This window comes from Sciurus vulgaris (assembly GCF_902686455.1).
Source record: "Sciurus vulgaris genome assembly, chromosome: 3".
Classification (NCBI taxonomy): Eukaryota; Metazoa; Chordata; class Mammalia; order Rodentia; family Sciuridae; genus Sciurus; species Sciurus vulgaris.
In genome coordinates this window covers 38,494,285-38,520,792 of record NC_136463.1, presented here as the reverse complement: position 1 = coordinate 38,520,792, position 26,508 = coordinate 38,494,285, and the positions used below count along the sequence as shown (strand labels likewise).

Here is a 26,508-nt window from a genome sequence, read left to right as displayed (position 1 = left end):
TTTACAAAGGCTGATGGCAGGGTTTGCAAGGGACTTTTTGTTGTCATTGTCATTGTTTTTAAGTCACAGGAGACATAAAACTTAAGAAACATTTCTTCCCTTTGTTAATATCATACATGCAACTATTATGTGCCAAACACCATGCCAGGCTGTGGGACACACAGGTCCTTTTCTCCAGAGACTTACAATCCACTGAGGGAGTCGAAATGTTTGGGTAAATAATGACAGCTGCTTCTAAGAGCTGTTATAAATGTGTACACAGGGACTGAAGGGGAATTACTAAATCAACTGGAGACATCATGGAGGGCTTCCTAGAGGAGGTGATATTTGAATCAAATCTTGAAGGATAAAGACGAGACATATAGCATGGGAAAAAATTAGGAAGGGAGATAAATAAAAGAACACAAGTGAATGGGGTGAGTGGAAAGAGAAAGAGGGAGGGAGAATGAAAAAAAAAAAGATGGTACATGTTTGCAGATTTTCATGAAAAACTAAAAGTAGTAAATGGTAATATTCATGGGCCTGTCTGCACACATAGAGTCTCCTTGTCCAAACTACACCCCAAGCCTATAAAGAGGGTGCTTAAACCAACTTCTCCAAGTTAATTTTTATGAGCAATGAACATTTTCTACTTCCCTCCCACTCCCAATGAATCCAAAAGGAAGTGGGGAATTGGAGGTGGCTGGAGGACATGTGGGAGTCTAGTTCTTCAAGAACTGAGAGGGAGGGCTGGAGAGATAGCTCAGTTGGTAGAGGGCTTGCCTGTCAAGCACAAGGCCCTAGGTTCAATCCCCAGCATCGCAAAAAACAAACAAACAGAACTGAGAGACAAGCCCCTGAGGTACTGACTGAGGTGAGAGGATCTGCATGTTTCTGAGCGCACCTGCAGATAAATTCTTCTGGCTGATCCAGGCATGCTCTTGAGTCCTGACCACCATTCAGGATGCTGCTTCCCAAAGGCAGGTGACTGAGGCAGCCCCCACACTACGGGAGACTGTATCTCCCCCTGAAGCTTCAGAAGTCAGTTTTATCACCTCTGCAGAAGTCAGATTTGAGGAGTTTGGGAGTATATTGTTTAGGTTTTCTTTTTAGTCATACATGATTCATAAGTGGGTGGTTAACTACTCTGAACCTCAGTTTCTTCATCTGTAAAATGGAAATAGTTATATTTCCATTTGGAAATATTGGATGGAAGTCATACATTGAGAGGATGTTGCACAAAACCTCACCATGGAAATAGCTCGCTACACATCAACCATTATGACACTGTTTGCTTCAAATGAAAAATCTTACATTGAACCCGGATCCTTGGGATTATCCTCATGGGCTTTGGCTATTTCTCATGAGTTACTGGACAGGTGCCATGCCAGCCCACGGCGTGGAGAGAAAACATTGAGCAGACACCCTCGCCTTGTGCAGGCAACTTCTCTCTCCCTTTTGATCATCCCTCAAGTAAATGCACATGGCACTGTGAAGACCAGATAATACAAGCAGGGTAAAAGCACTTTGAAAAGTATGACCACCATAGGAATTGGGGTCACCATCATTGTCCCGACCAAGGGTTAATGTGCTTAAAGACTGTTTAGTGCCCCTTCAGCTTTCAGCCAGTCCCATTCCACAAGTGGGGAGGCTGAGTGACCAGGAAGTTCAGCAACCCACCTGGCACACAACATTATCACAAGAAGCCAGTGACTTCTTCCTTCTAACTTTACCAGAGACTATTTTAGGTCTCTACAGGCATTGTCAGGCACCAGAGAAAACAGCCCTATGGTCTGAGAATCATCCAAAGTGGGTGAGGACCAAATCAAAGGTGCCAGTGATACGTTCAGTCCATCTGCCAAGGGGTCGACTCAGGAGCTGGCCACTGCTTAATAAGCCAAGGTCCACCCACCTGCAGCTGAGATCCTGGGTCCAGGTTGGTTAGGTGCCCACTGTCTCCTGGTGATGGAAATGGATTTTAGGTAATAAGTTCCCAACTGATGGTGGAAAGTGGACTAGAGGACCACACTGGGAAGGGTGTTGTAGAGGAGTTTCAGCCATGAAGTAGTGACCTTTGAACCTTGAGGATTTGGAGTCCAGTTGTCCAGAGGAACAGGAAAGATAACGCTTTAAAACGATGATACAACCAGATGTGGTAGCTCCAGCCTGTAATCCCAGCTTCTCAGGAGATTGAGACGGGAGGATCACAAGTTCAAGGCTAGTCAGCACAACTTAGCGAGATCTTTCTCAAAATAAAATTTCAAAATGACTGGGGGTGTCGCTCAGTGGCACAGGGCCTCTAGGTTCCATTTCCAGTCCTGAAAAAAGAAATGACAGTCCCTTAATTCATTACCTCAGGGGTCTGGAGGTTGTGGCTGCCAACACTCTGAGATCTGAAGGAGTGAATTTAGGAACTGAGAAAGGAAAACATCAAAGTCCTGAATGTGGGGACCAGGAGCTAGAAAATGAATTTATTATGTGTCCTTGCTCAACAGAGTGCCTCTATATCTAGTCATCTGTAAAAAGGAATCAATTACCCCTGATGAACCCTGCTTCATGCAGAAGTGAAGAAGAGGACACTATAACCCTCTTTAATAGAGTAGATATCAAATCTTATTTAAACTGTAATAAAGTGAATATAAAATTTTATAATCTGGGTCAAGTTGCCATCTTTTTTGTTCATTCAACAAAAATATGTATGCCTGAGTCCTGGAAGTGGACAGACAGGGAACACCATTCCTTCTATGTGTATCTTTCTCCAACTTGTTCAACCTCGTTCCTAGAAAGGTTCTGTGCTCCAGTCTCTGCACTTTCCATCTTTTAGATTTATTAACAAATCTAAGATTTTTCCATCTTGATTTGTCTCACTCATAAATTGACCCCTGGGTACCCACATGCACACACACCATTGCTTTTGAAATTACACTTGAAGTCTAAAGTGCATCTTCTCTTTTTAATACAAAGCGCCAGGTATGTTTATTTCCAAGCATCATTTAAAAGGTTTTGGGCTTTGTATTTTTCTAAGAACTTATAGCATGCAGATGCCTAGGATATGTGAATGAGACAGGAAAGGCAGGGAGGGCTATCTGCAGTCTCTGAATGTGTTGTGTCCGTATAAATTGCATCTTTGAGCAGTTTCCCCCTGGACCTGAGACTGGGCTGGAATCAATCCCTTGTTACCAGCCTACAAGAGTTCAGGATTCAGACTGCTGCTTCAAGTTTGAGGGCCAGTGAACCAAAGGAAAAAATTAATCTTAAAACAATGGCTGGCTACATTTGAGCTTCTTCAGGAAAGGAACAGAGTGCCTTTGCTGGAGCAACTGAGGTGGGCGGTGAACGACTTGGCACGAGGTCTCCCCTCAGGAGCCCCACATGTATCCACAGCACCTTGCAAAGCATAGGGGAGAGGAATTATGGGGTCTTTGTCTGTCCGTCTGTCTGTCTGTCTGTCTGCTGGGTGAAGGTTACAGGCCCTATCAAATCTACTCCTTTCTCTTTTCAGAGTTCAACCAGACAGTCCAGAGCTCTGGAAATATGACAGACAAAAGCAGTCAGGATCAGCTGCTGTTTCTCTTTCCAGAGTTCAGTCAACAGAGCCAGGGGCCTGGGCAGTCCGACGACGCCTGCTCTGAGCCCACCAACAAGAAGATGCGACGTAACCGGTTCAAATGGGGGCCCGCGTCCCAGCAAATCTTGTACCAGGCCTACGACCGGCAAAAGAACCCCAGCAAGGAAGAGAGGGAGGCCTTAGTGGAGGAGTGCAACAGGTAACCACACCAGAAGCCCACCTGCATGGGCAGGCAAGCCTGTGGACCCAAGATCCTGGGATATTGAGACTCTGATGGTCCACATAAGTGTGGCTAAGCAGATTTCCCAAAGCGTGTTCCACAGAACCCTCATTTCAATTATTGAGAAATAAGTTTGAGAAACATCATCTGGAAACTTAGAGAGTCAGAGCAATGCTAGTATATTAATAGCTCTGAGAAGCCTTCCAGCCAAGAAACCCACGGAGTGTTGTTGGTCTTTAACCATGACATCTTTCTTCTATGGAACACTTACTAATACCCCCATGAATTATTATTCTGGGAAGATACTCTGGAGAATTCTAGTATAAAATATGACTCCAGTGAAGTGAAAAATCGTTTCTTTGACCTCCTTACAGGCCAGGGCAAAACTATTCCTGAGCCACAGATTCTGGCTCTGGCCTCCACCAATTGTTGTATACCCATTGGTCCAAAAGGAGACTTGGCAGGAGAGTAAGAATTAGTCGAACGTGTTCAGTCCGCTCTGCCCGCACTGACTCAATAGAGTTCTTTTTGTATCTTAATAACTGTGTATTTTTAAGAAAGAACTGTTGGAAATCCTTGGGATATCTTTTTGTTTCATTCCTGCCCTATTCTCCCTGGCTCCATTATTGACTTTCTAAAAAACCTCTTTTTACTCTGCCCATGGCCTGTGGGCCCTTCCTCTGTCTCTGGGTTGGTTGGCTTAGGCAGTGGTGGGATGAGGCCAGGAAGCCCAGACTGGAAGCAGAGAGGCAGATCAATGGCCTGTGCATGCCACAGGGTCCTCAGGTGTGCTGGTGAGAATTCCCCCAGCATCTAGTGGTATCTAAAAGTATCACTCAAGCCTGGGTTTGGGGTTTAATCATCACTAATAAAAATAGAGACCAGCCATCTCCAGCTGCCTTCCTTTATATCCCACCCAGTCTGTCCTTTGCAGGAGGTTCTTGGGTAAGAATTAGGAATCTGGCTTTCCTGACACCCTTTTGGGGTGTCTAAACTCTAAAAGCCCAGAAGTCATCTCATAGTTCTGGAAGAATGGCCAAATAAGGAGGTATCAGGAAACCTTACCTGGCCCCTTCCCCTGAACTAGCTTTCTTCTCCTTAGGAGCCGCACCAGAGACCCAAGCCCCTGCCTTCCAGGGCTGCACAGCTTGCTCTGTGCCTGTGCTAAGGCCTCCCCTGGTCATCCTCATCAGATAACTACATGGTTTGGCCTTTTCTTAGGACAGGGTCTCCCACAGCCCCTCATTCAACCATCAACCTCCACACACTCCTAACCAAGACTCTACAGTTGTATTCTTGGGGCCAAGCACTAGGAACCCTCCTCCCTCCTACCCCCCGCCATTCTCACCATCCCCCCTCTGTCCGTTCCAGGGCAGAATGTTTGCAGCGAGGTGTCTCCCCCTCTAAAGCCCATGGCCTGGGTTCCAACCTAGTCACCGAGGTCCGTGTCTACAACTGGTTTGCAAACCGCAGGAAGGAGGAGGCATTCCGGCAGAAGCTGGCCATGGATGCCTATAGCTCCAACCAGACGCACAGCCTGAACCCCTTGCTCACGCACAGCTCCCCCCACCACCAGCCCAGCACCTCTCCTCCAAACAAGCTGCCAGGTAAGCAGGGTTTGGGCCTCACTGCACCGGCCCTCACCATCCTGGTCCTCCCCACTGGTCTCATCTGGTTCAAGATTTTTTCAGAGGAGTGAATGTTTGAGGATGGCCCTCAAGCTGGTCTCCTATTGCCAGAATATTCTTGTGAAAAGGATCTTCCAAATCCTTGCTCAAGCTTTGGGCGTAAGGGATAGCCTGGCCTCCAAGGAGCCCTGTGCCTGATTCACCATTCCCATTCTTCTGCCTGTGTGGCTGCTGACTTAGCTGACCAGAGTCTGCCCCCAAAAGGCTGCATCATCAGTACCAGGTTCCAGCTGCAGACAGAAGGTTTGCAGATGAGCATCACCAATTCCTGTGATGGAGAATGGCATCCTGGATACCCTCTGCCATCCCCAGTCAGGTCCTACACTAGAACTCTCTCCAGTTGCGGCAGAAGCCACCCAGTGGCCTTTAGGGAAGGACCTCTTAGTGGCAGCCTCTGGTTGTAGGCTTTTTGGTTTCCATGGTTAGGGCAGGGTCTATCACTTCAATCTGTTCAACGATGAGTTGGCCAAAACTGACAGAGTTCCTCCTGTGTGCCAGGACCAGGCCTGGATTAGGATGTCCCTGCTGCAGGGTTTGGGTTTGTCAGAATGGAACCTTACATCCTCGCTGTGGGAAAGAACCCCTATACTCTGAGTGCTATCTTGGACACAGCTGGCGTCCAGCACTTCTGCACCTGAATTCTTCCAGGAAAACTGGCTTCCCAGAATCGATGTGCTTATTTGGGTCTGTTTGGTACCATGTAGACAAAGTGTGTCACAGCCTCGGACTCTTAGAAAGGGAAAGCTTGTGAAGGGAAGCCAGCAACTGTTTGTAACTCAGGTGGTTCTGAAACCTCTTCCTCCTCTTGCTTGCTAGTTGCCCTTCTGATGGGAAAGGCCTAAGACCTAGGCCCTGACCCAAGTGTTGGGGTGACCCATGTCAAGAGGACAGGCTCAGGGTCACCATCTGGGCAGTATGTGCAGTATACAAACATTCGTTCTGAGCATGCTGCAGCCATAGCACAGACTCTTCAGTGGGCTCTGTGAACCTGATCGTTCCCAGCAGACACCTGAGCTTGGGCTGGAGTTTCTCTGGGTCCTGCTTCCACAGAAAGGAAGGGTTCAGGTATACAGAAGAAAGTTTAGGTTATTCTTGAGAGATAGGGATGCCTCCAGGAAAATGCCAGCCTCATCGCAAAGAAACCTAGCCTCTTTAAGGCAGTTCAAAGCAGGGTTCAAAGGGCAGGTAGATGGCGTGTGGCCTGCATGGAGAGGGACGGGAGTACTTGCCACTGTGGTGATCCACAGGGCTGACTTGGAGCTGCAGGAGGCGTGGTTGGAGTGAGGAGCATTGTTGGAAAGACAATGGCCATTGTGCTGGGACCTGTGATCTCCACACCAAAGTCAGGGAGCCTGCAAGCCAAACAAAGGCCAGCAGCTTTTTGACAAGCTGGGGTTGTGCTGAGGTCACCACAGGGTCGTTAGCTCAGGCTTTCTGTATCCTGACAAGAGATATAGAGAACTAGGGCTAGAGAAACAGGGAGCAGGTACTGGAAAGAGAGTGAGGGGTGGCGGGGGCAGGAAACAGCCTGGATACCCCTCGGATGGAAATCTGATTCTCTGGAGTGTCCCAGAAGTCTGGACCTTTTGTATAAATCATGGAATGATAGAAACCAAAGGGAATTCAAAGAGAAAAACTGAGACCCAGAAAGAAGTAGTAATTTGGCAAGCCACCAAACAATGGTAGCAAACAAGGACTGGATCTCAGGTCTGCTGACCCCCATGCTGTACTTTCCCCTCAACACACGTTACCATGTCCCCACAACAATGCCAGGAACTCACAGCCCTTCCCTCTCGGAACTTGTTTGTACGGAACATATTACGCATGGCACCCCCAGAATCAGGTGAGAATCAATGTGATCTGTGGTGGCTTCCTGTGTCTTTCTAGGGAGGGAAAAATCCTACTGCTATTTCTGGAGCAACATTTTTGGGTCTTTGTGCCTATAATCAGTGGCTCCTTTTCCTCTGCCATAATTCTCACTCAGGGCTCATCAAGGGAGTCATATTCCCAAGTCCAGGGACTGGATTCTCTGGGTATAATTTTGAATCTCAGTTCTAATCAGCCAGATTATGAATGTGGCAAATTCACATAACTTCTCTGAGTTTCCTGTCTGTAAAATAGAGAAGTAGTACCTCACAGTGCACATGAGGATTAAATGTTTTCCACCTTCCCCCCACCAAAAAAAAAAAAAAAAACACAATTATCATCATCACTGCTAGAAGGTTCAACAAGAAGCAACAGAAAGAATGACAGGCAGCACAAATCTATTTTCTTCTTACTTTCACACACTGGGGCATTATTTCTAAGAGGTCATGAGATGTATCCTGCCCCTGGACTGGAAGCAGAGGCAGCTGCCATGCTGGCCCTTGTCCCCATCTCATGGCACATGAGCTGCAATAGGGCTCCTAGGTAATGGATCCAGGGTAGGTGGACAGCAGGCTGGAGCCCAGCACTCAGGGAAGACTTTGGTCTGCAGAGCTTCATGGTGCCTTTCTACCATGGTGCCCACAGCTAAGGCGTGATCTCTAGCCAAGCCCCAAAATGTAAAAACTGAATGCAGAATACCAAAAGCACTCTATGTTGCTGAGGCGAGGCCAACATCCGTAGTCAGTATTAGCAACCTCTAAGGCTGAACTGGAGGGAACGCGTTCCCCAGTCCCTGTGCCCCCAACTCCCCATCCTCTCTCCTCTGCAAACACCAGCTCCGGAGCCGGGAGACACACCTTTCCCCAGAAGCCTGTTCCTGGAGAGGCAGAGCATCCTTGCTCTCTCTGAGCCCTTCTCTCCCAGCCATGCTTACTGCCTTTTGGCCCACTTGCCCACGATGACCACAGTGTGACCCTGGTCCTGGAATGTCCGGTACAATAGGGGTGGCAGGAGGAGCACTTTGCCTCTGTCAGCGGCTGATTGGTTACAAGGTGCCCTACAAACACATTGTCAGCAGAATCAGCTGTTTTCAGCGTTGGCCCTCCTCGGCTTTACAATCGCACACCAGCATGCAGCCCGGGGTTGTCATGGCTTTGTCTCCCTTATGCATGCTTAATTGACAATTAAGTTGGGGCTTTGAACCAGCCTGGCTGCCGCTGATGGGCCTTCATCTTTCCAGGGAGTGTCACAGGGGCACCCTTTGTCTACTCTTCTTGGGGGCCTGAAGTTACTGTAGCAGGTTGCAGGCAGCCATTTATCTTCAGCCTGGAAGGCCTTTATCTGCTCCCCCCTCATCCCAGCTCTGGCCAGCAGGAGCTGTCCCTGGTTATAGGCCCCGTGACAGCCCATTCTGAGGCCATTGAGCAGGCTCGGAGTGATGGCCTCTACCTCCATTCTGGAGCTGAATCAAGAGAAAGGCCCCCAAAAGGTCAGAGGGCAGGGCGGCGGCAAGAAAAAGGACTGGTTGGAGACTGGTGCTTGTATTGATTGGCTTGAGGAGGAGGAGGAGGAGGAAGTTGGGGTGAAATGGAAGCTGGGCTAGCCTTGGCCCAAGCCACAATATCTGTTACCTGATCTGGGGTGGCCTTGCTCACTGTACACTTTGCTCCAGTCCCCAGATAAGTCACCTGGTCACTGTCCCAAGGAGACAGGGTGGGACAAATCTTCATCAGCCTTCACTTGCCCATACATCATGTCCTCAACTTGGAGGAGGGAGGCGTGGACCCATTCTCCTGGAAAAAGAATGAGGCACAGGAAAAAGTCACCACCTCTCCAGGGGAGCTTTGAGGTGTCCTGAACCTCAGCCTCTTTCCCTAAGAGGAGATGGCGTTTCTGCAACTGCTTCTCCCTCCCTTTGACCTATGTGTCCCTTTCTCAGCCCAGCCAACTTGACTTCCCTTACCTGAAATCAGAACTTGCAAAACAGCACCTGTCTCCCCTCATCCTCCTTCTTACCTCCTCCCAAGTGACCTGCAGGAATCTCACCTTGGGTCTTAAACAACCCTGACTCTGGGCCAGGATACCTTGAGGATGCTGTTTTTCTCCCTGACACAGAAATATGTGTGGACTCAAGGACTCAAGGAAACTTCAAAAGCACTCAGTGGCAAGATGGTGACTGCATGTGAAGAATTCTAACAGCTAGTGTTGGTTGAGCGTTTCCTGGGTACCAGGCCCTGGCTGAGCACCTACATGCATCATCTTATTTAAACTTCCCACAACCTTGCAGAGCAGAGACCACCTGTACTGGTATCCCCATCTCCGCACTCAAGGGAGGTGAGATGATTAGGGTATAATTCCCCAAGTTCATAGAGTTTGTAAGTAGTGAAGACAGGTGTTGAGCTGTTACACTCCATCTTTCTCTCTTTGCTTTGAATGGCAGAGGCTGAGGGAGAATATGGCCGAAGAAATGGGTAGAGATCCCCAATCTGACTAGTTTACTATTTCCTTTCGAAGCATTGCTCCCGGTGGATTCTGTGGGAAGAAATCAAAGCCCCCTCTTCCACAACTCACTCCCACATGTGTGGGGATTTGAACTGCCCTTGCATTCAGGCCTGTCTGGGGCACTAAATGCCTTAACAACTTAATGGGGCCTCTGAGACAGAGCAGGCACCTCAGCTTACCTCTGGGAGCTCCGCCCTCTCCCTGGACAGCAGACAAGGGGAGGGGGTTTATGAGGGCAGTTGTAAAAATATTCATTCAGCAGCAAAGTTCCCCAGAGTAAATGAGACCTATTGTCCCTAAGTACCAGATTATTTCAGTTTGGAATAGAGACACACATCCTGCCATGGGACATGCCGCTGTAGGAAACACTTTTATATTGACTTGGGGTTCAGTGGTGGACATGATTTCAGTGTTTTCCGTCTGAGGGACTTCATCTGATTGCCATTTTATCTCTTAAATTTGAAGGTCATTTTATCTTGCAGGTGCCACCCCTTCGGCTCCCACTAGATTGGGGAAGACAATCAGGATATTAATGAGATTAAGAGGCCCAGCCTTCAAGGCATTCTGCTCTCAGCCTCCCCTGATACGGGACTATCTCAGGTCTGCATACAAAGAAGCAAGGCTGCCTGGCTGGTGGGGCTCTGACCTCTGTACAGAAGTCAGCAGATATTGGACTCCTATCGCTGAAGGCAACCCCACTGGCCATGTCTAATCCCCCTGAAGGATCCTTAGAGGATTCAAGGACTTCTCACCACCCCTAGTCTGCTCTAAGGAGGAAGGAAACTTCCTGAAAGCACAGAACTCTAGCCTGCAGCTTATGGGAGAAGTGCTCTTAGAACCTGTTTGTAAAAGGTGTGATGGGAAGTGACAGGAACTTGGAGAGAATTAAGCACTAGAGGTGCAGAGAGAGGCAGAGATCTGTGCAAGCCTTTGAAGCCACCTGCTTAATGGGAAGGCACAAGATCTGGCCTTCTGCCTCCACTCACTTTTCAAGGGGAAGTAAAAACACAAATGAGGAAGGAGAGGGAACGTGTGTGTGTACATATATGTAGACATATATATATACACATGCATATACGTGTGTGTAAATATAGAGTTACATATAAAATATATCCCCCCAAAAAAATAAAGCCCAGTGAAACTTTCAATCCTGATAATTATCCTGGCTGTTCACAAGTACTCTAGACTAGGAATCAGCAAACTTTTTCTGTAAAGAATCAGAAAGTAAATATTGCCGGCTTCTCAGGCCATACTGTCTCTGTCCCAGCCATTCAACTCTGTTCATGTGCCACAAAAGCAGCTACAGACCGTGTGTAAACAGATGAGTATGGCTGTCTTCCAATACAACTTTATGGGACTGAAATTTGAATTTCATGTCATTTTCATCTGTCATGATACTTCAGATTTTTTTCAACCATTTGAAAATGGAAAACCCATTCTTAGCTCACGCATCATATAAAAACAGACTGCTTTGGCCAGCAGACTATAGTTTGCTGACACCCCCGCCCCCACATACACACCCACTCTTACACTTTGCTACTCCCTAGAACCACAGGAGCTTCTAGGGCTGCAGCCCAGCTCTATGAAATCAGAGTCTCTGGGGAGTAAGACTAAGCATCAGTAGTTGTCAAAGCTTTCCAGGTGAGCCCAGTGCAGCCCAGTTTGAGAACCAACTCTAATTCTCGTGTTACAATGCATTATTTATCATCTGGGCATGCATTAAAATGCAGATTTTGATTTCTTAGGTATTGGGTGTCTGAGTTTCTGCATCATGGTGCTGTTGAAGAGGGTGGTCCAGGGTCCACACTTGGAGTAGTGGGTATCTTGGAGGTACTCAATTAGCAACTAAGCTCTCTTTGTCTCCCACCTACCTTTGCCTAATGATCACCACCTCTGACATTTAATATGTACTGAAGATACTCAGGGGAAACACTCTTAAAAAATACAGTGGACATGGCAACAAAATCATGAGCCATGGAGGCAGACCTGAAATCCAACCTTACTTTGACCACTTAATACTTTGTGACCCTGGACAAGTCCCCAAAATCTCTGAACCTCAGTTTATTGATGTGTGAAATGGGAATACCTAATCAGGCATATGCTGAAAGGCTTTATAGAATGATATATGTATGTATGTATATGTAAAGAACCCCAGTCGTAGCAGATGCTCATAGATGACAGCTGTTATCATTTCTTGCAGAGGCTCATTTTTTCTTTCATTATTTGAGGTTTTTTTTTTTCCCCTTTCCCTGTCCCTCTTTAAGGGATTTTTTTTTTTTTTTTTTTTTTTTTTTTTTTTTTTTGGTGATACTGCGGATTGAACCTACAGCCTTGAATATGACGAGCCAGCACTTTACACAGAGCTACATCCCTAGTTTTCAATCCTGATATTTAGAGAACTTGAGTATTTTCAAGTAGATACACATCTTGGTGTTTGCACCAGACTGTGTTGGCTTCTTGTAGCACCTTGGCCATTTCCCACTCCTCCTGAGAGAACTGCTCTGTGACACCATAAGGCATATCCAGTGTCAAGAGGCATTTAGTATAAATACAAGACAGAGTGAGAGGAAGCTGGAAAGTGTCATGGATTGGTGTTAGGGGTGAAGGCTCATGAACATGTAGCAGGAGGTCAGGTTCATAAGATGACCATGAATTTCCTATACCTAATAGGGTGTTTTCCTCCTTGAATGGAAGTAGGTGTGAGTCCCCCACTTGTGTGTATTGTTGTTAGTAATTAGCCCTGGGAACCTGCCAATTAGAGAGGGTGTGGTTCCTTTCCTGGTGGAGGCCACATCTGAAGAGCTTATGCCCTTTGTTCTTAGAAGGGAAGTTCCCTCAAACTTCAGGCAAAGGAGCTGTAAGAAAGGGAGGTGAACGTGGCCCTGCAATGAGCACAGGGAACCTCAGAAGCTCTTGAGGGCTAATGTTCTGGAAGCCGCTTTCTTCACCCCATAGCATGCTTTGCCCTTACACTCTGCACTGACTCGGCAGCCTCTCAGCAATAGCACACTTGTGTAATTTCAGCCACTAAGCAGTCAACCAGCAAGGGAAGCTGCCATCTTTCTAATTCTTTTGGACTCCTAAAACCAAGTCTCTTGGGAGTCATACTGTGCATGTTGGAGGGAAATGGTGGAGATGGTCTTTAACATTTAGTGACTTTCCCAAGGGAAGTCTCCATGACCTGGGGTGAGCTGTTCACAGGTAGCCCCTTCCAGGATCAGACTGAGCATGTGCTCACAGGTAGCCCTTTCCAGGATCAGACTGAGCATGTGCTTAGTCTGGGAAGGCAGATGTTGCACTCAAAATAAGCTCAGCTTGAATTATGGTTTTGTCACTATCTGGCAGTGTCACCTTGAATAAGTTCTTTAGCATTTTCGAGCCTCAGTTTCTTGATACCTACCTCAGAATCATGATACCTACCTTCTTAGGGCTGTTGTTAAGGCTTAAATATGATTAAAAAAAAAAAAAAAACACATAGAGCCAACCACAGTACCTGACAAGGAAGGTTGGCTGCCCCTTGCTGAGCTCTTAGGCTGACTCAGGAACCTTCGGGGTGTTGAGAGCTGGGAGGGGCTGTGGATAGCCCTGAGTTCTTGGTAAGGGTGTGGTTTTGCAGTTTCACTCCGGAAGGATTTTCCTTCCCATATACTTTGCTGGTCATTTGAGACATCAGAAACCATGAAAACCAAGTATTGTCAAGATCTGTGATTTTCAAATTTCTTTCCCAGGCCACATAAAGGTCAGCCAGGCAACCCATTAAAAGTTCCACTCATCTACATCTTTAGGATCAGAATTGGTTGTTTCAGCATAGGAAGTTGCAACAAATGTCTTGAGAGTTGGATGCACAGCCGGGATAGACATTACTGGTCTAGAGAGAGCAGGAGAGTTCTGGAACAGGTTGACAATAACCCTTATGGTGCTTTGCTCAACCAGGAGAGGAGAGGCAGCTGGAGTTAAAAGCCCTGAATGAGGATTCAGGAGACCAAAGCCACTAATGAGCAGGGGTGACCTTGGGCAAATCATTTGACTGCTTGAGGATTCTGGCAAATGAAGGTGTTTCATGAGGACCTTTCATCTCTGACAGGTTATTACTTGGATATTGTATGTAGCTTCCAGGCCTGGGGCCCACAACTCTGCTGCATGAAGTGCAGAGGGAGGTTTGCCATTGTGATATTTTATAGTTGAGTTCGTCATCTGTCTCCTTCCTTCTCTCCCTCACTCCCTTACTTCATCCCCATTTCAGGAACTGTGTGCTGTTAGAAGCCTTCCACCTTTATTAGGGATCATTAGAGCTTTATAGCACTAGCAGATCGGGTGGGGCCAGTCACAATAAACAGATTTATACTGGGTATAAATGAGACATGTATAACGCTGGAGGTTAACACTTTCGGGGCCTCTGAGTAGCAGCCTGCGTGTCCATGCTTTCTGGCCCTGTCCACACAAGGTGCCTCTTCCTGGTCAGCACCTATTGGATTGGGTTGGTAATAAAACCCAAGCAAGTCCTTGTTCAGCAAGGGTGGAAGCCCTCTACACACTGGGCACCAAGTTAGTGCTTCCTTTATCTCTAGGTGTTTTACAGATGGAAGTAGAAATGAACAGCCTGTTCTTTTCACTGTCTAGAATCCTACTGCCAGGTGAATTCTAGGGTTTGCATCCCTACCTGCCAAAGAAAAACAAAAACAAGTAAGCCTTATTCTTACCATGAAAAAAATCCCCTGGAGTTTGTAAATACCTAGCTCACAACGTGTGCTTTCTGAGTGGGAGAATTGTGGGCTGTATCAACAACAAAGTCAGGGCTGGATTTCTTCAGCCAGGACTGGCAGGTGGCAGATGCTCTACATATTTGTGGAATGAAGATATCTGTCATAAAGAGCTTTCTGTCCAAAAGTTTAATGTATAAATGCCCTATTTTGAAAGTTCGGTGTTCAGTTTTAAACTGAGCATAAAACTGATTTTGTTTGATGTAACATCTCTGTGTATTATTTAAAGCAGCTCTTCCCTTTTCTAGAAATAGTGTAAACTAGTTCCACCTCTGTTAACACTGCTTACCTAAAGTATACAGTTCACAAAATAATGTCACTGTCAATGCTACCAGAAAATTTCCGAAGAATGTAATTATGACTTTCTCCCTAATGTTCCAGTAACTTAGTGTCCTCTAGTCTAGTTTGCTAGTTCAGTCAATCCATTTTGCTTCATTCTACTAGTTAGTTTAATGTTCTCCTAGTTAAGTTCCTTCTATAATCTCTTACCAGTATCCCTAGGGCAAGAAGAGCATGAGATTACTCTTTCTGAGTTTCCACTGAGTGAACTGAGGTCTAGACGCACTGCAAATCCAAGCCATCTAGAGAGACAGAAGCAAAACTGCCTGGCTTTGGGCAGACATCAGTTCTCTGATGATGCTCCTTGAGCACTCAACTGGTGCTCCTGTTCTCCAAGCTGAAGGGAAGCTAGTCATTATCTACCTTCCAAGGTCTCTGCACCCAACACCTGGTGCTCCTTGGAGCCAGGACCCATGAGCCTGCTGGGTGATCAGTGGCTATCTGTCATGGTGATGATGATGATAATGCTGATGAGGATGCTGATGGTGATGGTGATGAAGAGGTTGGGGTCTGGCCAGGCAAACCTACATAATGAGGCAACTCTGACACTTGCCTCAAAGGACCTTCTCTCTGGGTATCACCTCCCAGTAGGGTATTGCTTCTGAATAGGTTGCAGTGGAAGACCTCTCTTTTCTAAGGCAATTTTATTAGCCCTTCAGTCACAATACAGATGTCTGTTTATAGGACCTTACTTTGTATGGACACCCAGTGGCTCAGTCTGCTGATGGCTTTATAGCCTTTCTCCCATTGCCCAGTCCCACTAGGGGCATCGCCATTCAGCCAAGCCCAGGGGCCTTTGTTGCAGCCATATTATCCCTGCCTGCAAAGGCAGCCTCAGAAAAGACCAGTCCCCAGGAGCCAGACTGTAGCAGGTCACTGTCTGTCCCTACAGTCTTTACACCTAATGACATCCATGATTAACCCTTCTTGGTTTTGCCCTAGTTTCTTCAAAGAAAAAGGCATTTAAGTTACTCGTGTTGCCATAGTAAATTCCCCATTAGTCGAATCTACTCCTTACCTCAAGAATCAACCATATGGATCTCAAAATGGGTTCTAACGCAGCACATAGCACATCACACTCACCCTTGATGGACCTGTCTGGTGCCTTCATGAAATCACTCAAAACTATCAGTACTATTTCTCCAATTTCGACTGTATTTTACTCTCTCCCTTCTTTCTCCCCATTCTCCCTCCTTAAAAAAACAAAAATATTTGCCTCTCCTTACCACAGAAAAACCAGGAGATTTAGAGGACCGATGTATATACCTCTGTAGCTTCAACCAAACAAAGTTGAGGGGTTGGGGAGCCTTCCAACAGCTTTGAAGCATAGGTCATTCATTCCTAATTTGTCCATTCAACAAATATTTGAGTGCCTGGCGCAGGCTGAGCAAGGTGCCAAAGAGACAATGGATAAGACAGACAAGGTCCTGCCCTCATGGGGCTTACATTCCCTCGAGGGGTGCAGCCAAGGAACAAATCCATAAAATCATTTCAGACTATTAATGGGTCATGATGGATGGCTCAACTTATCTAAAGCTGATTTGGGGGCTTTTGGGGAAGAGGGGAAAGTGTCAACTTCAAAATAACAGACTTGCTGAGTGTCCCCTGAAAAGAGGCAGTGGAAATGACCTCATCCTCTCTGAGCCTCAGCTTTCCACTCTGCCAAATGGACATCTGTGACACATTGAGAAGCAGACGGTGGAAAATACTCACAAGGGTGAGGACGGCTCAAACTCAACTCTGAAGGGCCCGGCAAATTCTTTTGCCGGCAGCAGCCATCTCCAGGCTGAAGTGATCATTGCTAACTGCCTGATGTTTGCCTGCCAGATCCAGCGAGGACGAGGTGGGGCGCCTAAGGGAGACCCAATGGGAGGACATGCTAGGTTTCTGCTGCTCTTCTGCCTCCTCCGTGTGTGATGTTTTCAGGTGCACAGGGCACCTCTACCTCTTGTTCTCAACCAAGATGCTTTTGATGGAAGACTTTTTTTCCCCTTGGTTACATTTGCTTTGATTTTTATAAGAAAACCAGTTTGTGGGCTTCCCTGAAGTATCACTCGACTTTTTACCCCTTGAGTCAAGAATGTTTACTGTCCCCGCAGGTCTGTCTGTGTTTCTTCTCTTATGAATTGGGCTTCCACCTAAGCCACCTTAGGATCTGGAATGGAAACTAGCCCAATGTTTAAATTGCTTTCATCTCACATCAGCTTTTTCCCTGCTAGGCTTTCAGATTTTTAATCTCCTAAACTCTCTGCAAACATTAATCTTTATCCTTAGAAGGAAATATTATTAAGAACCAGCAAAATTGCTGTTACAAAGGAAGAAACCGAGGCAGCAATGCTAACTCATTTGAAAGCTTTCATTTCTAGAGTTCTTGGGTTGCAAGCCAGGGAATTGCTCACATTCTTCTACCATCAAATGAGTGTCTCACAAGTTCACCAGACTGAATCATTTGTCTCTCTGCCTCTGTCCTCAAGAGAAGCAACTCGTTCTTGAAGTGGGGGGAGGTTAGAGTTATCAGGACACAGTAACAAGCCATCAAGGTTGGCCTAACCCACCCTGTTCTCTTCCCTACACAGAGCTGTGGCTTCGTAGGAAAGACAGCTGTCTGGCCATAATTTATGGACATGGATGTTTCCTTTTAGGAGAGTTTCTTCTTCACATGCCCCCTCCTGCCTGAGCTTAAATTCCCAGTTTCCAGACCCAATGGGGCTGGGTCACACTCTGCATGAGGTTAGGAACACATGGGGAAGAATGTGTGTGACAGAACTCAGGCTGGGCTGGTTGAGTAATGTTTACTCTGTTGGTGGCGGGGACGCTCACTGGCGCTGGCAGAGGTCCACCAGCCAGAAGAACATTCCTGCATTATCAGGGATGGGAGGTTCGCTTTGAAAGGTCAAGGGGGAAAGGCATCCCACCAGATTCTGGGTGCAGCTGGCAGACCCTGGTGAAGGGAACCCCAAGGCTTCAGTGCCAAGGGTCACTGGAGGACAGTCTGAGCCCCCACATTACCCCAAGAGTCCCCACTCGCTCCTTTCTTCTTATAAAAGAACAATTCTGGATGTGAGATCCTGGCTGATGTTGCTCTTTGATTCACTTAACATTTTGTCTCTCAGCAGAACCCAGAACTTCTCTGACATTATTATCATTCTAACATCTGAGGAAAGGAGATCTATATGCCCATTTTACAGATTGGCTGACTCAGAATCATCGGAGCTTTACAAGAGAGACAGAAAGAGATAGAGATAGATAGAGAGAGAGAGAGAGAGAGAGAGAGAGAGAGGAGATTTAAAGTGTCAAGAGGTATCTTGTTGATCTCTGGATTTGTGGAATTGAGATTGCAACTACTTTTCCAAGCCCTTAGAGAACCAGATATGTAGGGCTCCATGAGCTATCATTATAAGCCCCTGAAGTGCAGGTTTCTGTGGTTAATGACACCCTGAGCAGCTGCTCCCTGGGGTCCTCCTGTAAGGCAGCTATGTCTGTCTTTGAACACATGTGCATAGTCGGTTCTGTATAACACCAGATACGTATCCTAAAAATCACCCCACTTTGCTAAATTCTGCAAAGAAAATCTCAGGGTAGGTGGGAAAATCAAAGGTTAAAGGCACAACTCTCAAAAACTTTATCAGTAACACATTTTAAAAAGATAAGAATCCAATAAAAACATTAGCAGAGTTTTACACCTGTTAGATAGTTAAGAAGTACATAAATGCCGTGCAACCATAAATATGCACTTGAGCTTGGAAAACTCCTGACATTTGCTTAAGGAAATGGGTGCCAGAGGATTGCTGGTCATGAGTTATTATGAAGTGGTAGACAGAGGGATGTCTGAAATCGGAAGCATGTCGTTACTCCTTAAGTCATGAGTGTAGCTTGTGGCAAAGTGACTGAGGTGTCCTGCAGATGTTCAGGGTGTGGTTATGAGTGTGTGTGTGTGTGTGTGTGTGTGTGTATTTGCACCTGTGAGTGAGTGCACACAAAGGTGGATTTAGTATAGTCCTATATGGCCAAATTCAACTGGATGCAAATTTCTGAAGTCACTTGGTGTTTCTTGAATGTGAAATTCATGTGACTCAAATTATTCTGTGAAACAGCAATGAATTGAAACAGGTTCACATTCTGAATACAATTGCTGCAATAGAACTGATCAACCCTCCTTATTCTGGGGCCAGAGTACTCAAAGCAGCTGAGGTCTCATTTCTTCATTCAGTCACAGTGCCGGTGTTCTGTGAGGCTGAGGATGTGGCAAGGAGTAAAAGCCATCCCCTCCTTTAAGGAGGGGGGAGTCAACATATCAGGGTGTGGGATGACAGAGTCCTTCTGGGACAATCACCAGCACACATAAATACAAAGGATGGAGCAGACACTCACCAGGCCCAATCAAGAAAGGCTTCCCAGAGGAGTCAACATTTAGTCCTCTCCAGGGATGAGATGTGGAGAAGGGAAGGGCTTTCCAGGCAGAGGGCACAGTGTAAGCAAAGGCACAGAGGCAGAGTAGGCAGGGCAGGCAGGGCTATTTGAAGGGGAGCTGGTACTCTTTCTTGGCTGTATGGGACATGGCAAGAGATGATGCACATAACACAAGTCATGAAGGCCCAATTCTACCAGTTTTAGATTTCTACCAGATTTAGATTTATTGGATGGAAACTAGATGATCTGGGTCTGTCCCATATACTGTTGGGAATTTAACAATCACCCAACCCCCATGGAGCTGAGGCCCAGGATTAGGGGAAAGTGGATGACCTCAGCAGGGCCTCAGGAAGGTGTCTCTCCTCCACCCAGGATGCCTTTTCCTGCTGGGCACACTTGCTGTGGTTCACTGGGGACATGGTCAATTAGAGGCTTGAAGGAGGAAGTGAGTGGAGGGTGTAGGCCACCTTCTGCCATGGTCATTTCTCCTTCAGGTGCTCTGTATCTGGTTACCTGACATCATTAGTAAGTCCAGGGTGGCCCAGAGCCCTTGGCATATCTTCATTTTCAGAGTTTGCAGTGGTGAAGAGAAGAGGCCTTCTCCTTCTCAGCACGGTGCCTGCGTGACAGGCACTCAGTAAGATTTTATGATCTCAACTTTCCAAAAAGTGTCTTAAAGACAGTCTGGAAGTAGGAGGATCTGTTGTGTTTTCAGCAGGCAATCATATGCCAAGCATGGCTGGGGTGCTTTCACACCCATCAATTCAGACTTCTTCCCAATGATCTTGGGTGGATATTGTAGACAGTAAGGAAACGGACGCTCAGGGTTGCTAAATGACCTCCCCAAGGTCACACAGCTATTACATGATGGAGCCAGGATTTAAACCCAGGTCACCTGGCTCCAGAGCCTACACCCTTTGCACTCCACTTTTATTCTCATTTCAAGTGTTCTTCTTAATTTGTGAAATTTACAAGGACTTGACTTCTCCTTCCTCTAACAAGAGCCTCTATTTCTATTATGTCACCCTAAGAAAAAGATAGCTGGTTGGGTGCAGCAGCACTTTCAGGGTCCAATGAGGGTCCAAATCCTTGTAAGAGGAGCATCAGTAGGAAAGGATGCCAGAGGAGCAGCCCCACCACCCCTGCATCTAATTCCCACCACGGTGTAGTGACAGCAGTCCTCTCTCCCCAGTGGCTCGTAGACAAGGAAGCTGGAGTTCACCCACAGAACAGGTGGCAAAGCCATGATGCAAACAGAGACCCCCATAATGCCCAGCCAGGACTCTGTCCCTGAGTCAGAAGTTTTCAAAGGAAGGTTCAGAGGTGCATCTGTCTCACAGAGCTGCTCCCAGGTTTTGTAGCTTATGTAACAAAATTCCGTTGGGGAAGAAAAAGTGTGCAGACTGAAGCAGCCTTGGCCATGCTGCCTGGACTCCTAACAGATGGCTCTGGACTTTCTCCTGCCATGCTCCCTTGTAAAGAAGGCTTTTGTTTCCTGCGGATAGCCTTGGTTAATTATTTTTAAATAAATAATTGTGTAGACGGTGGTAGGGGAGAAGCCTCACTCTGACCCATATTTGATCATCAGAGGACTGGCCATTTTCCTTCAGCCAAATTAAATAGGCTAAATCCAGAGACTGTTTGATTTGAGACCAAATCGATGATGGGGACAGGCTGGGAGGTGAACGCACACCTGACTCCCAGCGTTATCACCATTCTCTCGGGAGCAGAGCATCTTGGGGAGGTAAATAGATGGTCAGGGAGTCAGGAGAAAAGCATAGTGAACTCCAGTTCCTCTGGAAGGAAAGAACAACAGGGCAGAGGCCTCCTCCCAAGTTGCTTCCAGGCAGCATAGCTGTGGTTCTGCCTGAGCAGGATCCTCTGGGGACACAATTTCATTCAGTACTCAAACTCTGCCCCATGCCTTCTAGAATTCTAGATTCTTAGGACAAATATCTTGGGGTCTATCCTGACACCAGCTCTCTCCCGCAGCATCCCCACCCCCAGTTGCCAGGAATATGGCATTAAGCTAGGAGCTATAGAAATGTTGTCTCTAATCCCAAAATAGTCCTGTTAAGACAGTATTCTCATCATTTTAGGAAAGGAAGCTAAGGCACAGAGAGGGAAAGCATTGTTCCTATGATCACGCAGACATATGATTAGGAGCAAAGGCAGGATTTGAACCTGAGATTGTCTAGTTCCAGAGCCCACAGTCTGCCCACTGACCCTTCTTGCCAGAAAATTCATTTTTATGGATTGGAAATCTTCGGTGTTCATGAGGTTCACATCTTTTTCTTTTTCTGACTACAACTCTTTGAATTGTTGAAAAATCCTGCTGGCAACCAGGTGGCCAACGTGAGTTGAGAAAAAAGACCTAATTTAATCCAATGGGCTGGAGTGGAGGGTGGTGATTGGGAGCTTTAGAGGCTGCAAACGGGTGCAGAGGAAGACAGGACTGGGCAGGGTCTATTGATGTGGAAAGGTAGAAGCCTTTCCTCCTTTTCACTTCATGGCTCCTGTTCTTACAAAAAAAAAAAAAAAAAAAAAAAAATGCAGTGCCCTGGACCAGTAGCCATCCCAGTGCCAAAAACCACCCTTTGAATCAAAGGATGGAGAAACAGCCAATAGAAAAGCCTGCAGAGCAGAGCATCAAGCCACTTCCTAGTCAAACAAGTTGTGCTTGAAGGTTAGAAACTGCTTTAGCATTCTTTTGTCCCCTACTTCTCTTAAACTCTACGTCAAATTAGCTTTGGGTAATATCTTTAGGAGGATCCTGGGAAAACTGTCTTGAGTCTCTTCTTAAGCTTTGGATTAATGAATTCAAGGCTGCTGGCTATGACAGCTTGCCTGACTCCAGAGGGGACTCAGGAGCCTCCTGAGGCAGGGTGCAGGGCAGGGTAAATAGCCACAGAATTGGTATATAGGGATGGCTCATCTTGGAACACTTGATGAAAGGAAAAGGACGGTCCAAGAGTTGGCCAGCTTCTTCAAATGATTCCAAGCCTAAAAAGCATTTGGTCTCCCTCCCTTGCAAGACAGAATTCTCCTTCTCAAACCTTTATGTCAAATCCAAAAACAAATATAAAGAACATTGTCAAGGAATGAGACATTGGAGGAGAGATCACCTCAAGGACTCCCCACCGTGTCCTTGGCTATATTTTGGGCACTTGTAGCAGGACTTGCTTCTGCAAACTGACCCCAAGTTCTTTGCCCTCAGTTTCCTTCAGTTGCCTGGGTCTGTGTCCAGCCCTTTCCCTTTTCTGAAAGCACACCTCCTTTTTGATTCCTAAGAAAGAGGAGGGTCAGAGCAGTGAGGGTTCGACATGCTTGACTTTCCTGTGGTTTACTAAGCATTCGCCTCCCGCCCACATGGGCTGCCTGCCTCACCTCAACAGATGTACCTTTCCCTGTCCCTGGAAGTCAGACAAATGAGACCCATCAAAGGAGTGTGGGATCCAGGGCCAAAGATGACTAACTGCAACCCCATCCATGTCCTGCTCTTCCTGTGTCCCCTGGTCTCTAGGGCTTGGCCAGAAAGTAGTATGCAGAGACTGATGCCTGAGCTATGGCTCTTATAGGGGTCACTGAACAAGTGCCTCTTCTTTGTCAAATGGTCCACTCATACTTCACAGTCCCATATAGCCAAGAGACACCATGAAAGCATTTCTAGAAGATGTATTGAAGAATAGAAGAAATACTCCAGTCAGGATGAGAAGGCTGATCTCAGCCTCCAAATCAAAAACAAACCAAACAACCCAAACAACTACCACAAAGATCTCTGCTAAAGCAATAACAAGCAGGATTCATTCAGTCTTTGATTCATTCAACAGAAGTTTTTTAATGTCTACCAAGTGGAAAGACTCTCGGGATTCAATAGATAAAACATTACCTATCCTCATGGAGTTTTAATTCTGAATTAAAGTAGAAGCCATGACGCCCTTGCGCCACAGAAAGACTGCTGATTTTGTGTGTGTGTGTGAGCAGGCAGGGGAAGAGAAGGCAACTTTGTTTTCCTGTCATCCACCCCTGAAAACAACGGGGACTGAGTTAGTATTCTGGGTCCCTGGTGACACTAATGTTCTCTATTGGGTCTGTTGTTGTTTTGCAGGAGTACGCTACAGTCAGCAGGGAAACAATGAGGTCACTTCCTCTTCAACAATCAGTCACCATGGCAACAGCGCCATGGTGACCAGCCAGTCAGTTTTACAGCAAGTCTCCCCAGCCAGCCTGGACCCCGGCCACAATCTCCTCTCACCTGATGGTAAAATGGTAAGTACACCTGGGCCATTGTAGCTCTGGAGCTGATAAGATAAGAGGCAAAACAAACACAACTTCTCACAAGGCCTGCCTCAAACAATGAACCATTGTAACCCCACAGGGGAAAATGGGGACTGTCCAGAGTTGGAACGGAAAGGTAGAGCTGGTGACCTAGCCTTTGGCGGGTAGAAGAGGTGTTCGGTTTGAACCCAGCCAATAAATCTGACAGAGCTCTGCTCTCATTTTATTGATTGAATGCCTCATAAAGGAGCAAGCCGGGTGGGACGCTGTTTGTTTTGGGGCTGCCAATGACATTTGTGTTGATAAAATGTTCATTCATCCCTCCCCTCCAAGGCCTCCAAAGCCAGTTTTTTAACCCAGAAAGCACCTCACTTTGAAACAAGTCTTCTCTTTACCAACTTCCTTGGTACTGGTGAGGAGAGTCATTAGCAAGTCAGGATGCAGGTGAATGGCAGGAGATGGAAGAAGTTTCTGGAACTGAGATTCTGAAGGACATACCTGCCATCTCCATGAAGATGGAAGCATAAAATGGCAGGCGGGGTGGGGTGGTGAGTAGAGCAAGGAAGACGGACTTTGAAGTTACAGTCACCTGCACATTCAGATCCCGGTTCCAACACCTAATAGTGGCATAGCCTTGGGAGGGTTAACTGAACTACCTTTGGTCTCTTTTCCTCATCTATAAAATGGGGGTAATAGAAATAGGGTTTTGGGGAAAATAAGCGTGATAACACGGGTACAATATTTAGCAACAGCGTTCAACACGGTCTTTATTTAATAAGTGGCAGTGTTTCTGTTATGTTAAGGTTGATGTTATTCTCATTAAATGAAGTTTTCTGTAACTATGCCCACAGCCCCACACCCAGATGTAAGTTCGGCCTACTTGGTAAGGAATGGATAATTTGAATTTTTCAAGGTTCTAATCCTGTGGCAACACAAGGGCAGGGGAGAGGGACTTGTGAGACAACAGAGGTATTTCGACACTGGTGAGGGTAGGAAATGGAAAACTTTATTCTTTGGGTCATGCTTTGTGTTTGGGGGGAGGGAGGAGCTGCAGGTTCCTAACTTCCTTGCTGCAGGTGGAGCTGCACACATTCCCGCAAGGCATCTGACCTGGAGCCCAGTGGGGGCCAGAATGGGGAGAGGGCGGCAGGGAGCAGATGCCATTTTAGACCTTGACGTGTGTGCTGTATAGGCAACACAGGAATAGTGAGTCACAGGTGATCAAGTCCCAGCTCCCTGGAGGAAAAACAAAATGTCATTTCTGGGGGAGAGCTGGTCCAGCCGTCTCCAGTTTCAGGGGATCTGAGCTGGTCTCCCTGGTGGCGGTTCTTGCAAACCAAAAAGGAAAGAACACCCAAGTGAGAGGCATTTTGCAGCCCTCTTGCCTTCCCCCCATCCCTTAAGAAAGATCCTTCCTGAAGAATAATTTGTGTTGGCCACCTCGGGAAAGTCTTTATGATTTCTCAAGAGTCTCATCCAGTCCAAAACAAATTAGGGTTAAGCATTACCCAGGCTTCCCTAGAAAAAGAAGAGGTCTTCACTCCTCAGTAGATAAACTCTTCCAAGGTTCAGACTGGGGATGCAATTTAGGGGGATAGCTCTTGCCTGACTGTGAGAAGCCTGGGGATCCATCCCCAGCACCACCAAAAGAAAAGAAAAGAAAAACCAAATCTTGGCTCTTATAGCTTAAAAGTCCTTGGGGTTTCCCTTGCAGCTCTCACACTCTCCACTCTTCCTCCTAAGAGGCAAGCTGCCTCACCCAGGTCTAGGCTGCCCCAAATGCAGCCTGCAGATATACTTTTCTCTTCCCTCTCTGCTTGGCAGTGCCCCACTGGGCAGTATATTACTGGATTGATGATTGACCAAGACAGCGCACCACACTGTTAGCAAACATCTGGAAGCTTGTTTGCAGGGACCAGCTTTTCCCTTGTCTCCAGCACCCTGGCTCTTATGCTATGTCACTATCACTGGATGCCCCAAATCGAGAGTCTGCTCCCTGTTAATACATAACAATTCCATCACAGATCTTGGTCCACCAAAGGGAGAGTAGAATATGGTTTAAAAGGAACACAGGTCAGGGGACCCGCATGTCTAAGTCTTGTCTCTTGTCATTTACCAGCAGAAGGGTGGGAAAAGTGCTTAACTTCAGTTTCTTCATCTGTGCCTACGTCACGGGGTGGGTGCGAAGATTGCTTACAGTTCTGTTCTAGGAATGACAGTCTCTGTGTGCTAACTTTCAGTAGGACCTGCCTTTGAAATCTGCCCCCCAGGGATTGGTTTTGGGAATAATGCCAATCTGTTTGAGCTTTCTTTTGCACTATTGGCCCCCTACACCTCCATACCAAAATGGTATGCACTGACAAAAAGTTGGTCAGGTTTAGGGTTGAAATCTGTGTATGTCGAACTTTAAAATAAAATATAAAAAGAAAAAGCACATACTGGATACTTTCATGGTGTCAGGCAATATGGCCTAAGGGTGAAAAACTCAGGCCTTACAGGCAGATCAGCTGCTTTCAGCCCCAATCTACCACTGGAGCACATTTCTTAACTTCCATAAACTTGTTTCCTTGTCTGACAAATAGAGGTAACACTACCACCCTCATAGGTGTTAGGCTTGTGAAGAAACTGGCACAGGGAAAGGACTGTAAATGACAGCATTATATAATTCAGTTCTCCAAACTGTCATGTTAGGGTCACCATGATATCCTTGGCAGTTCTCGGGCTTCTCTGTCTTTGAGGCAAATGAAAAATAGCGGTTGCCTTTTAGAAGAAGTAACTCGACAAGGCTACCCAAACAGTAGTGAGTGGAAGGGATTTGAACTCTAGCAAAACTGGGTTCAAATTCTGGCTTCCTCTCTTACTAGTAAGTGACATAGAATTAGTCTCAATTCTTCTGAG

At 46.6% G+C, this 26,508-nt stretch overlaps 1 protein-coding gene across 5 annotated transcripts in view; it reads left to right on the top strand.

The window, feature by feature from the left end:
* HNF1B (HNF1 homeobox B) overlaps window positions 1–26,508 on the top strand; it is a 52,118-nt gene that overhangs the window by 6,549 nt on the left and 19,061 nt on the right. For 3 of the 5 annotated variants that reach the window (XM_079135410.1, XM_079135409.1, XM_079135413.1), the window contains exons 3-5: window positions 3,482–3,746; window positions 5,139–5,374; window positions 23,441–23,601. In XM_079135410.1, the coding sequence (XP_078991536.1) occupies window positions 3,482–3,746; window positions 5,139–5,374; window positions 23,441–23,601 (662 nt within the window). The remainder of the gene's footprint in view (window positions 1–3,481; window positions 3,747–5,138; window positions 5,375–23,440; window positions 23,602–26,508) is intronic. The other 2 variants (XM_079135412.1, XM_079135411.1) reach the window with 1 other exon arrangement.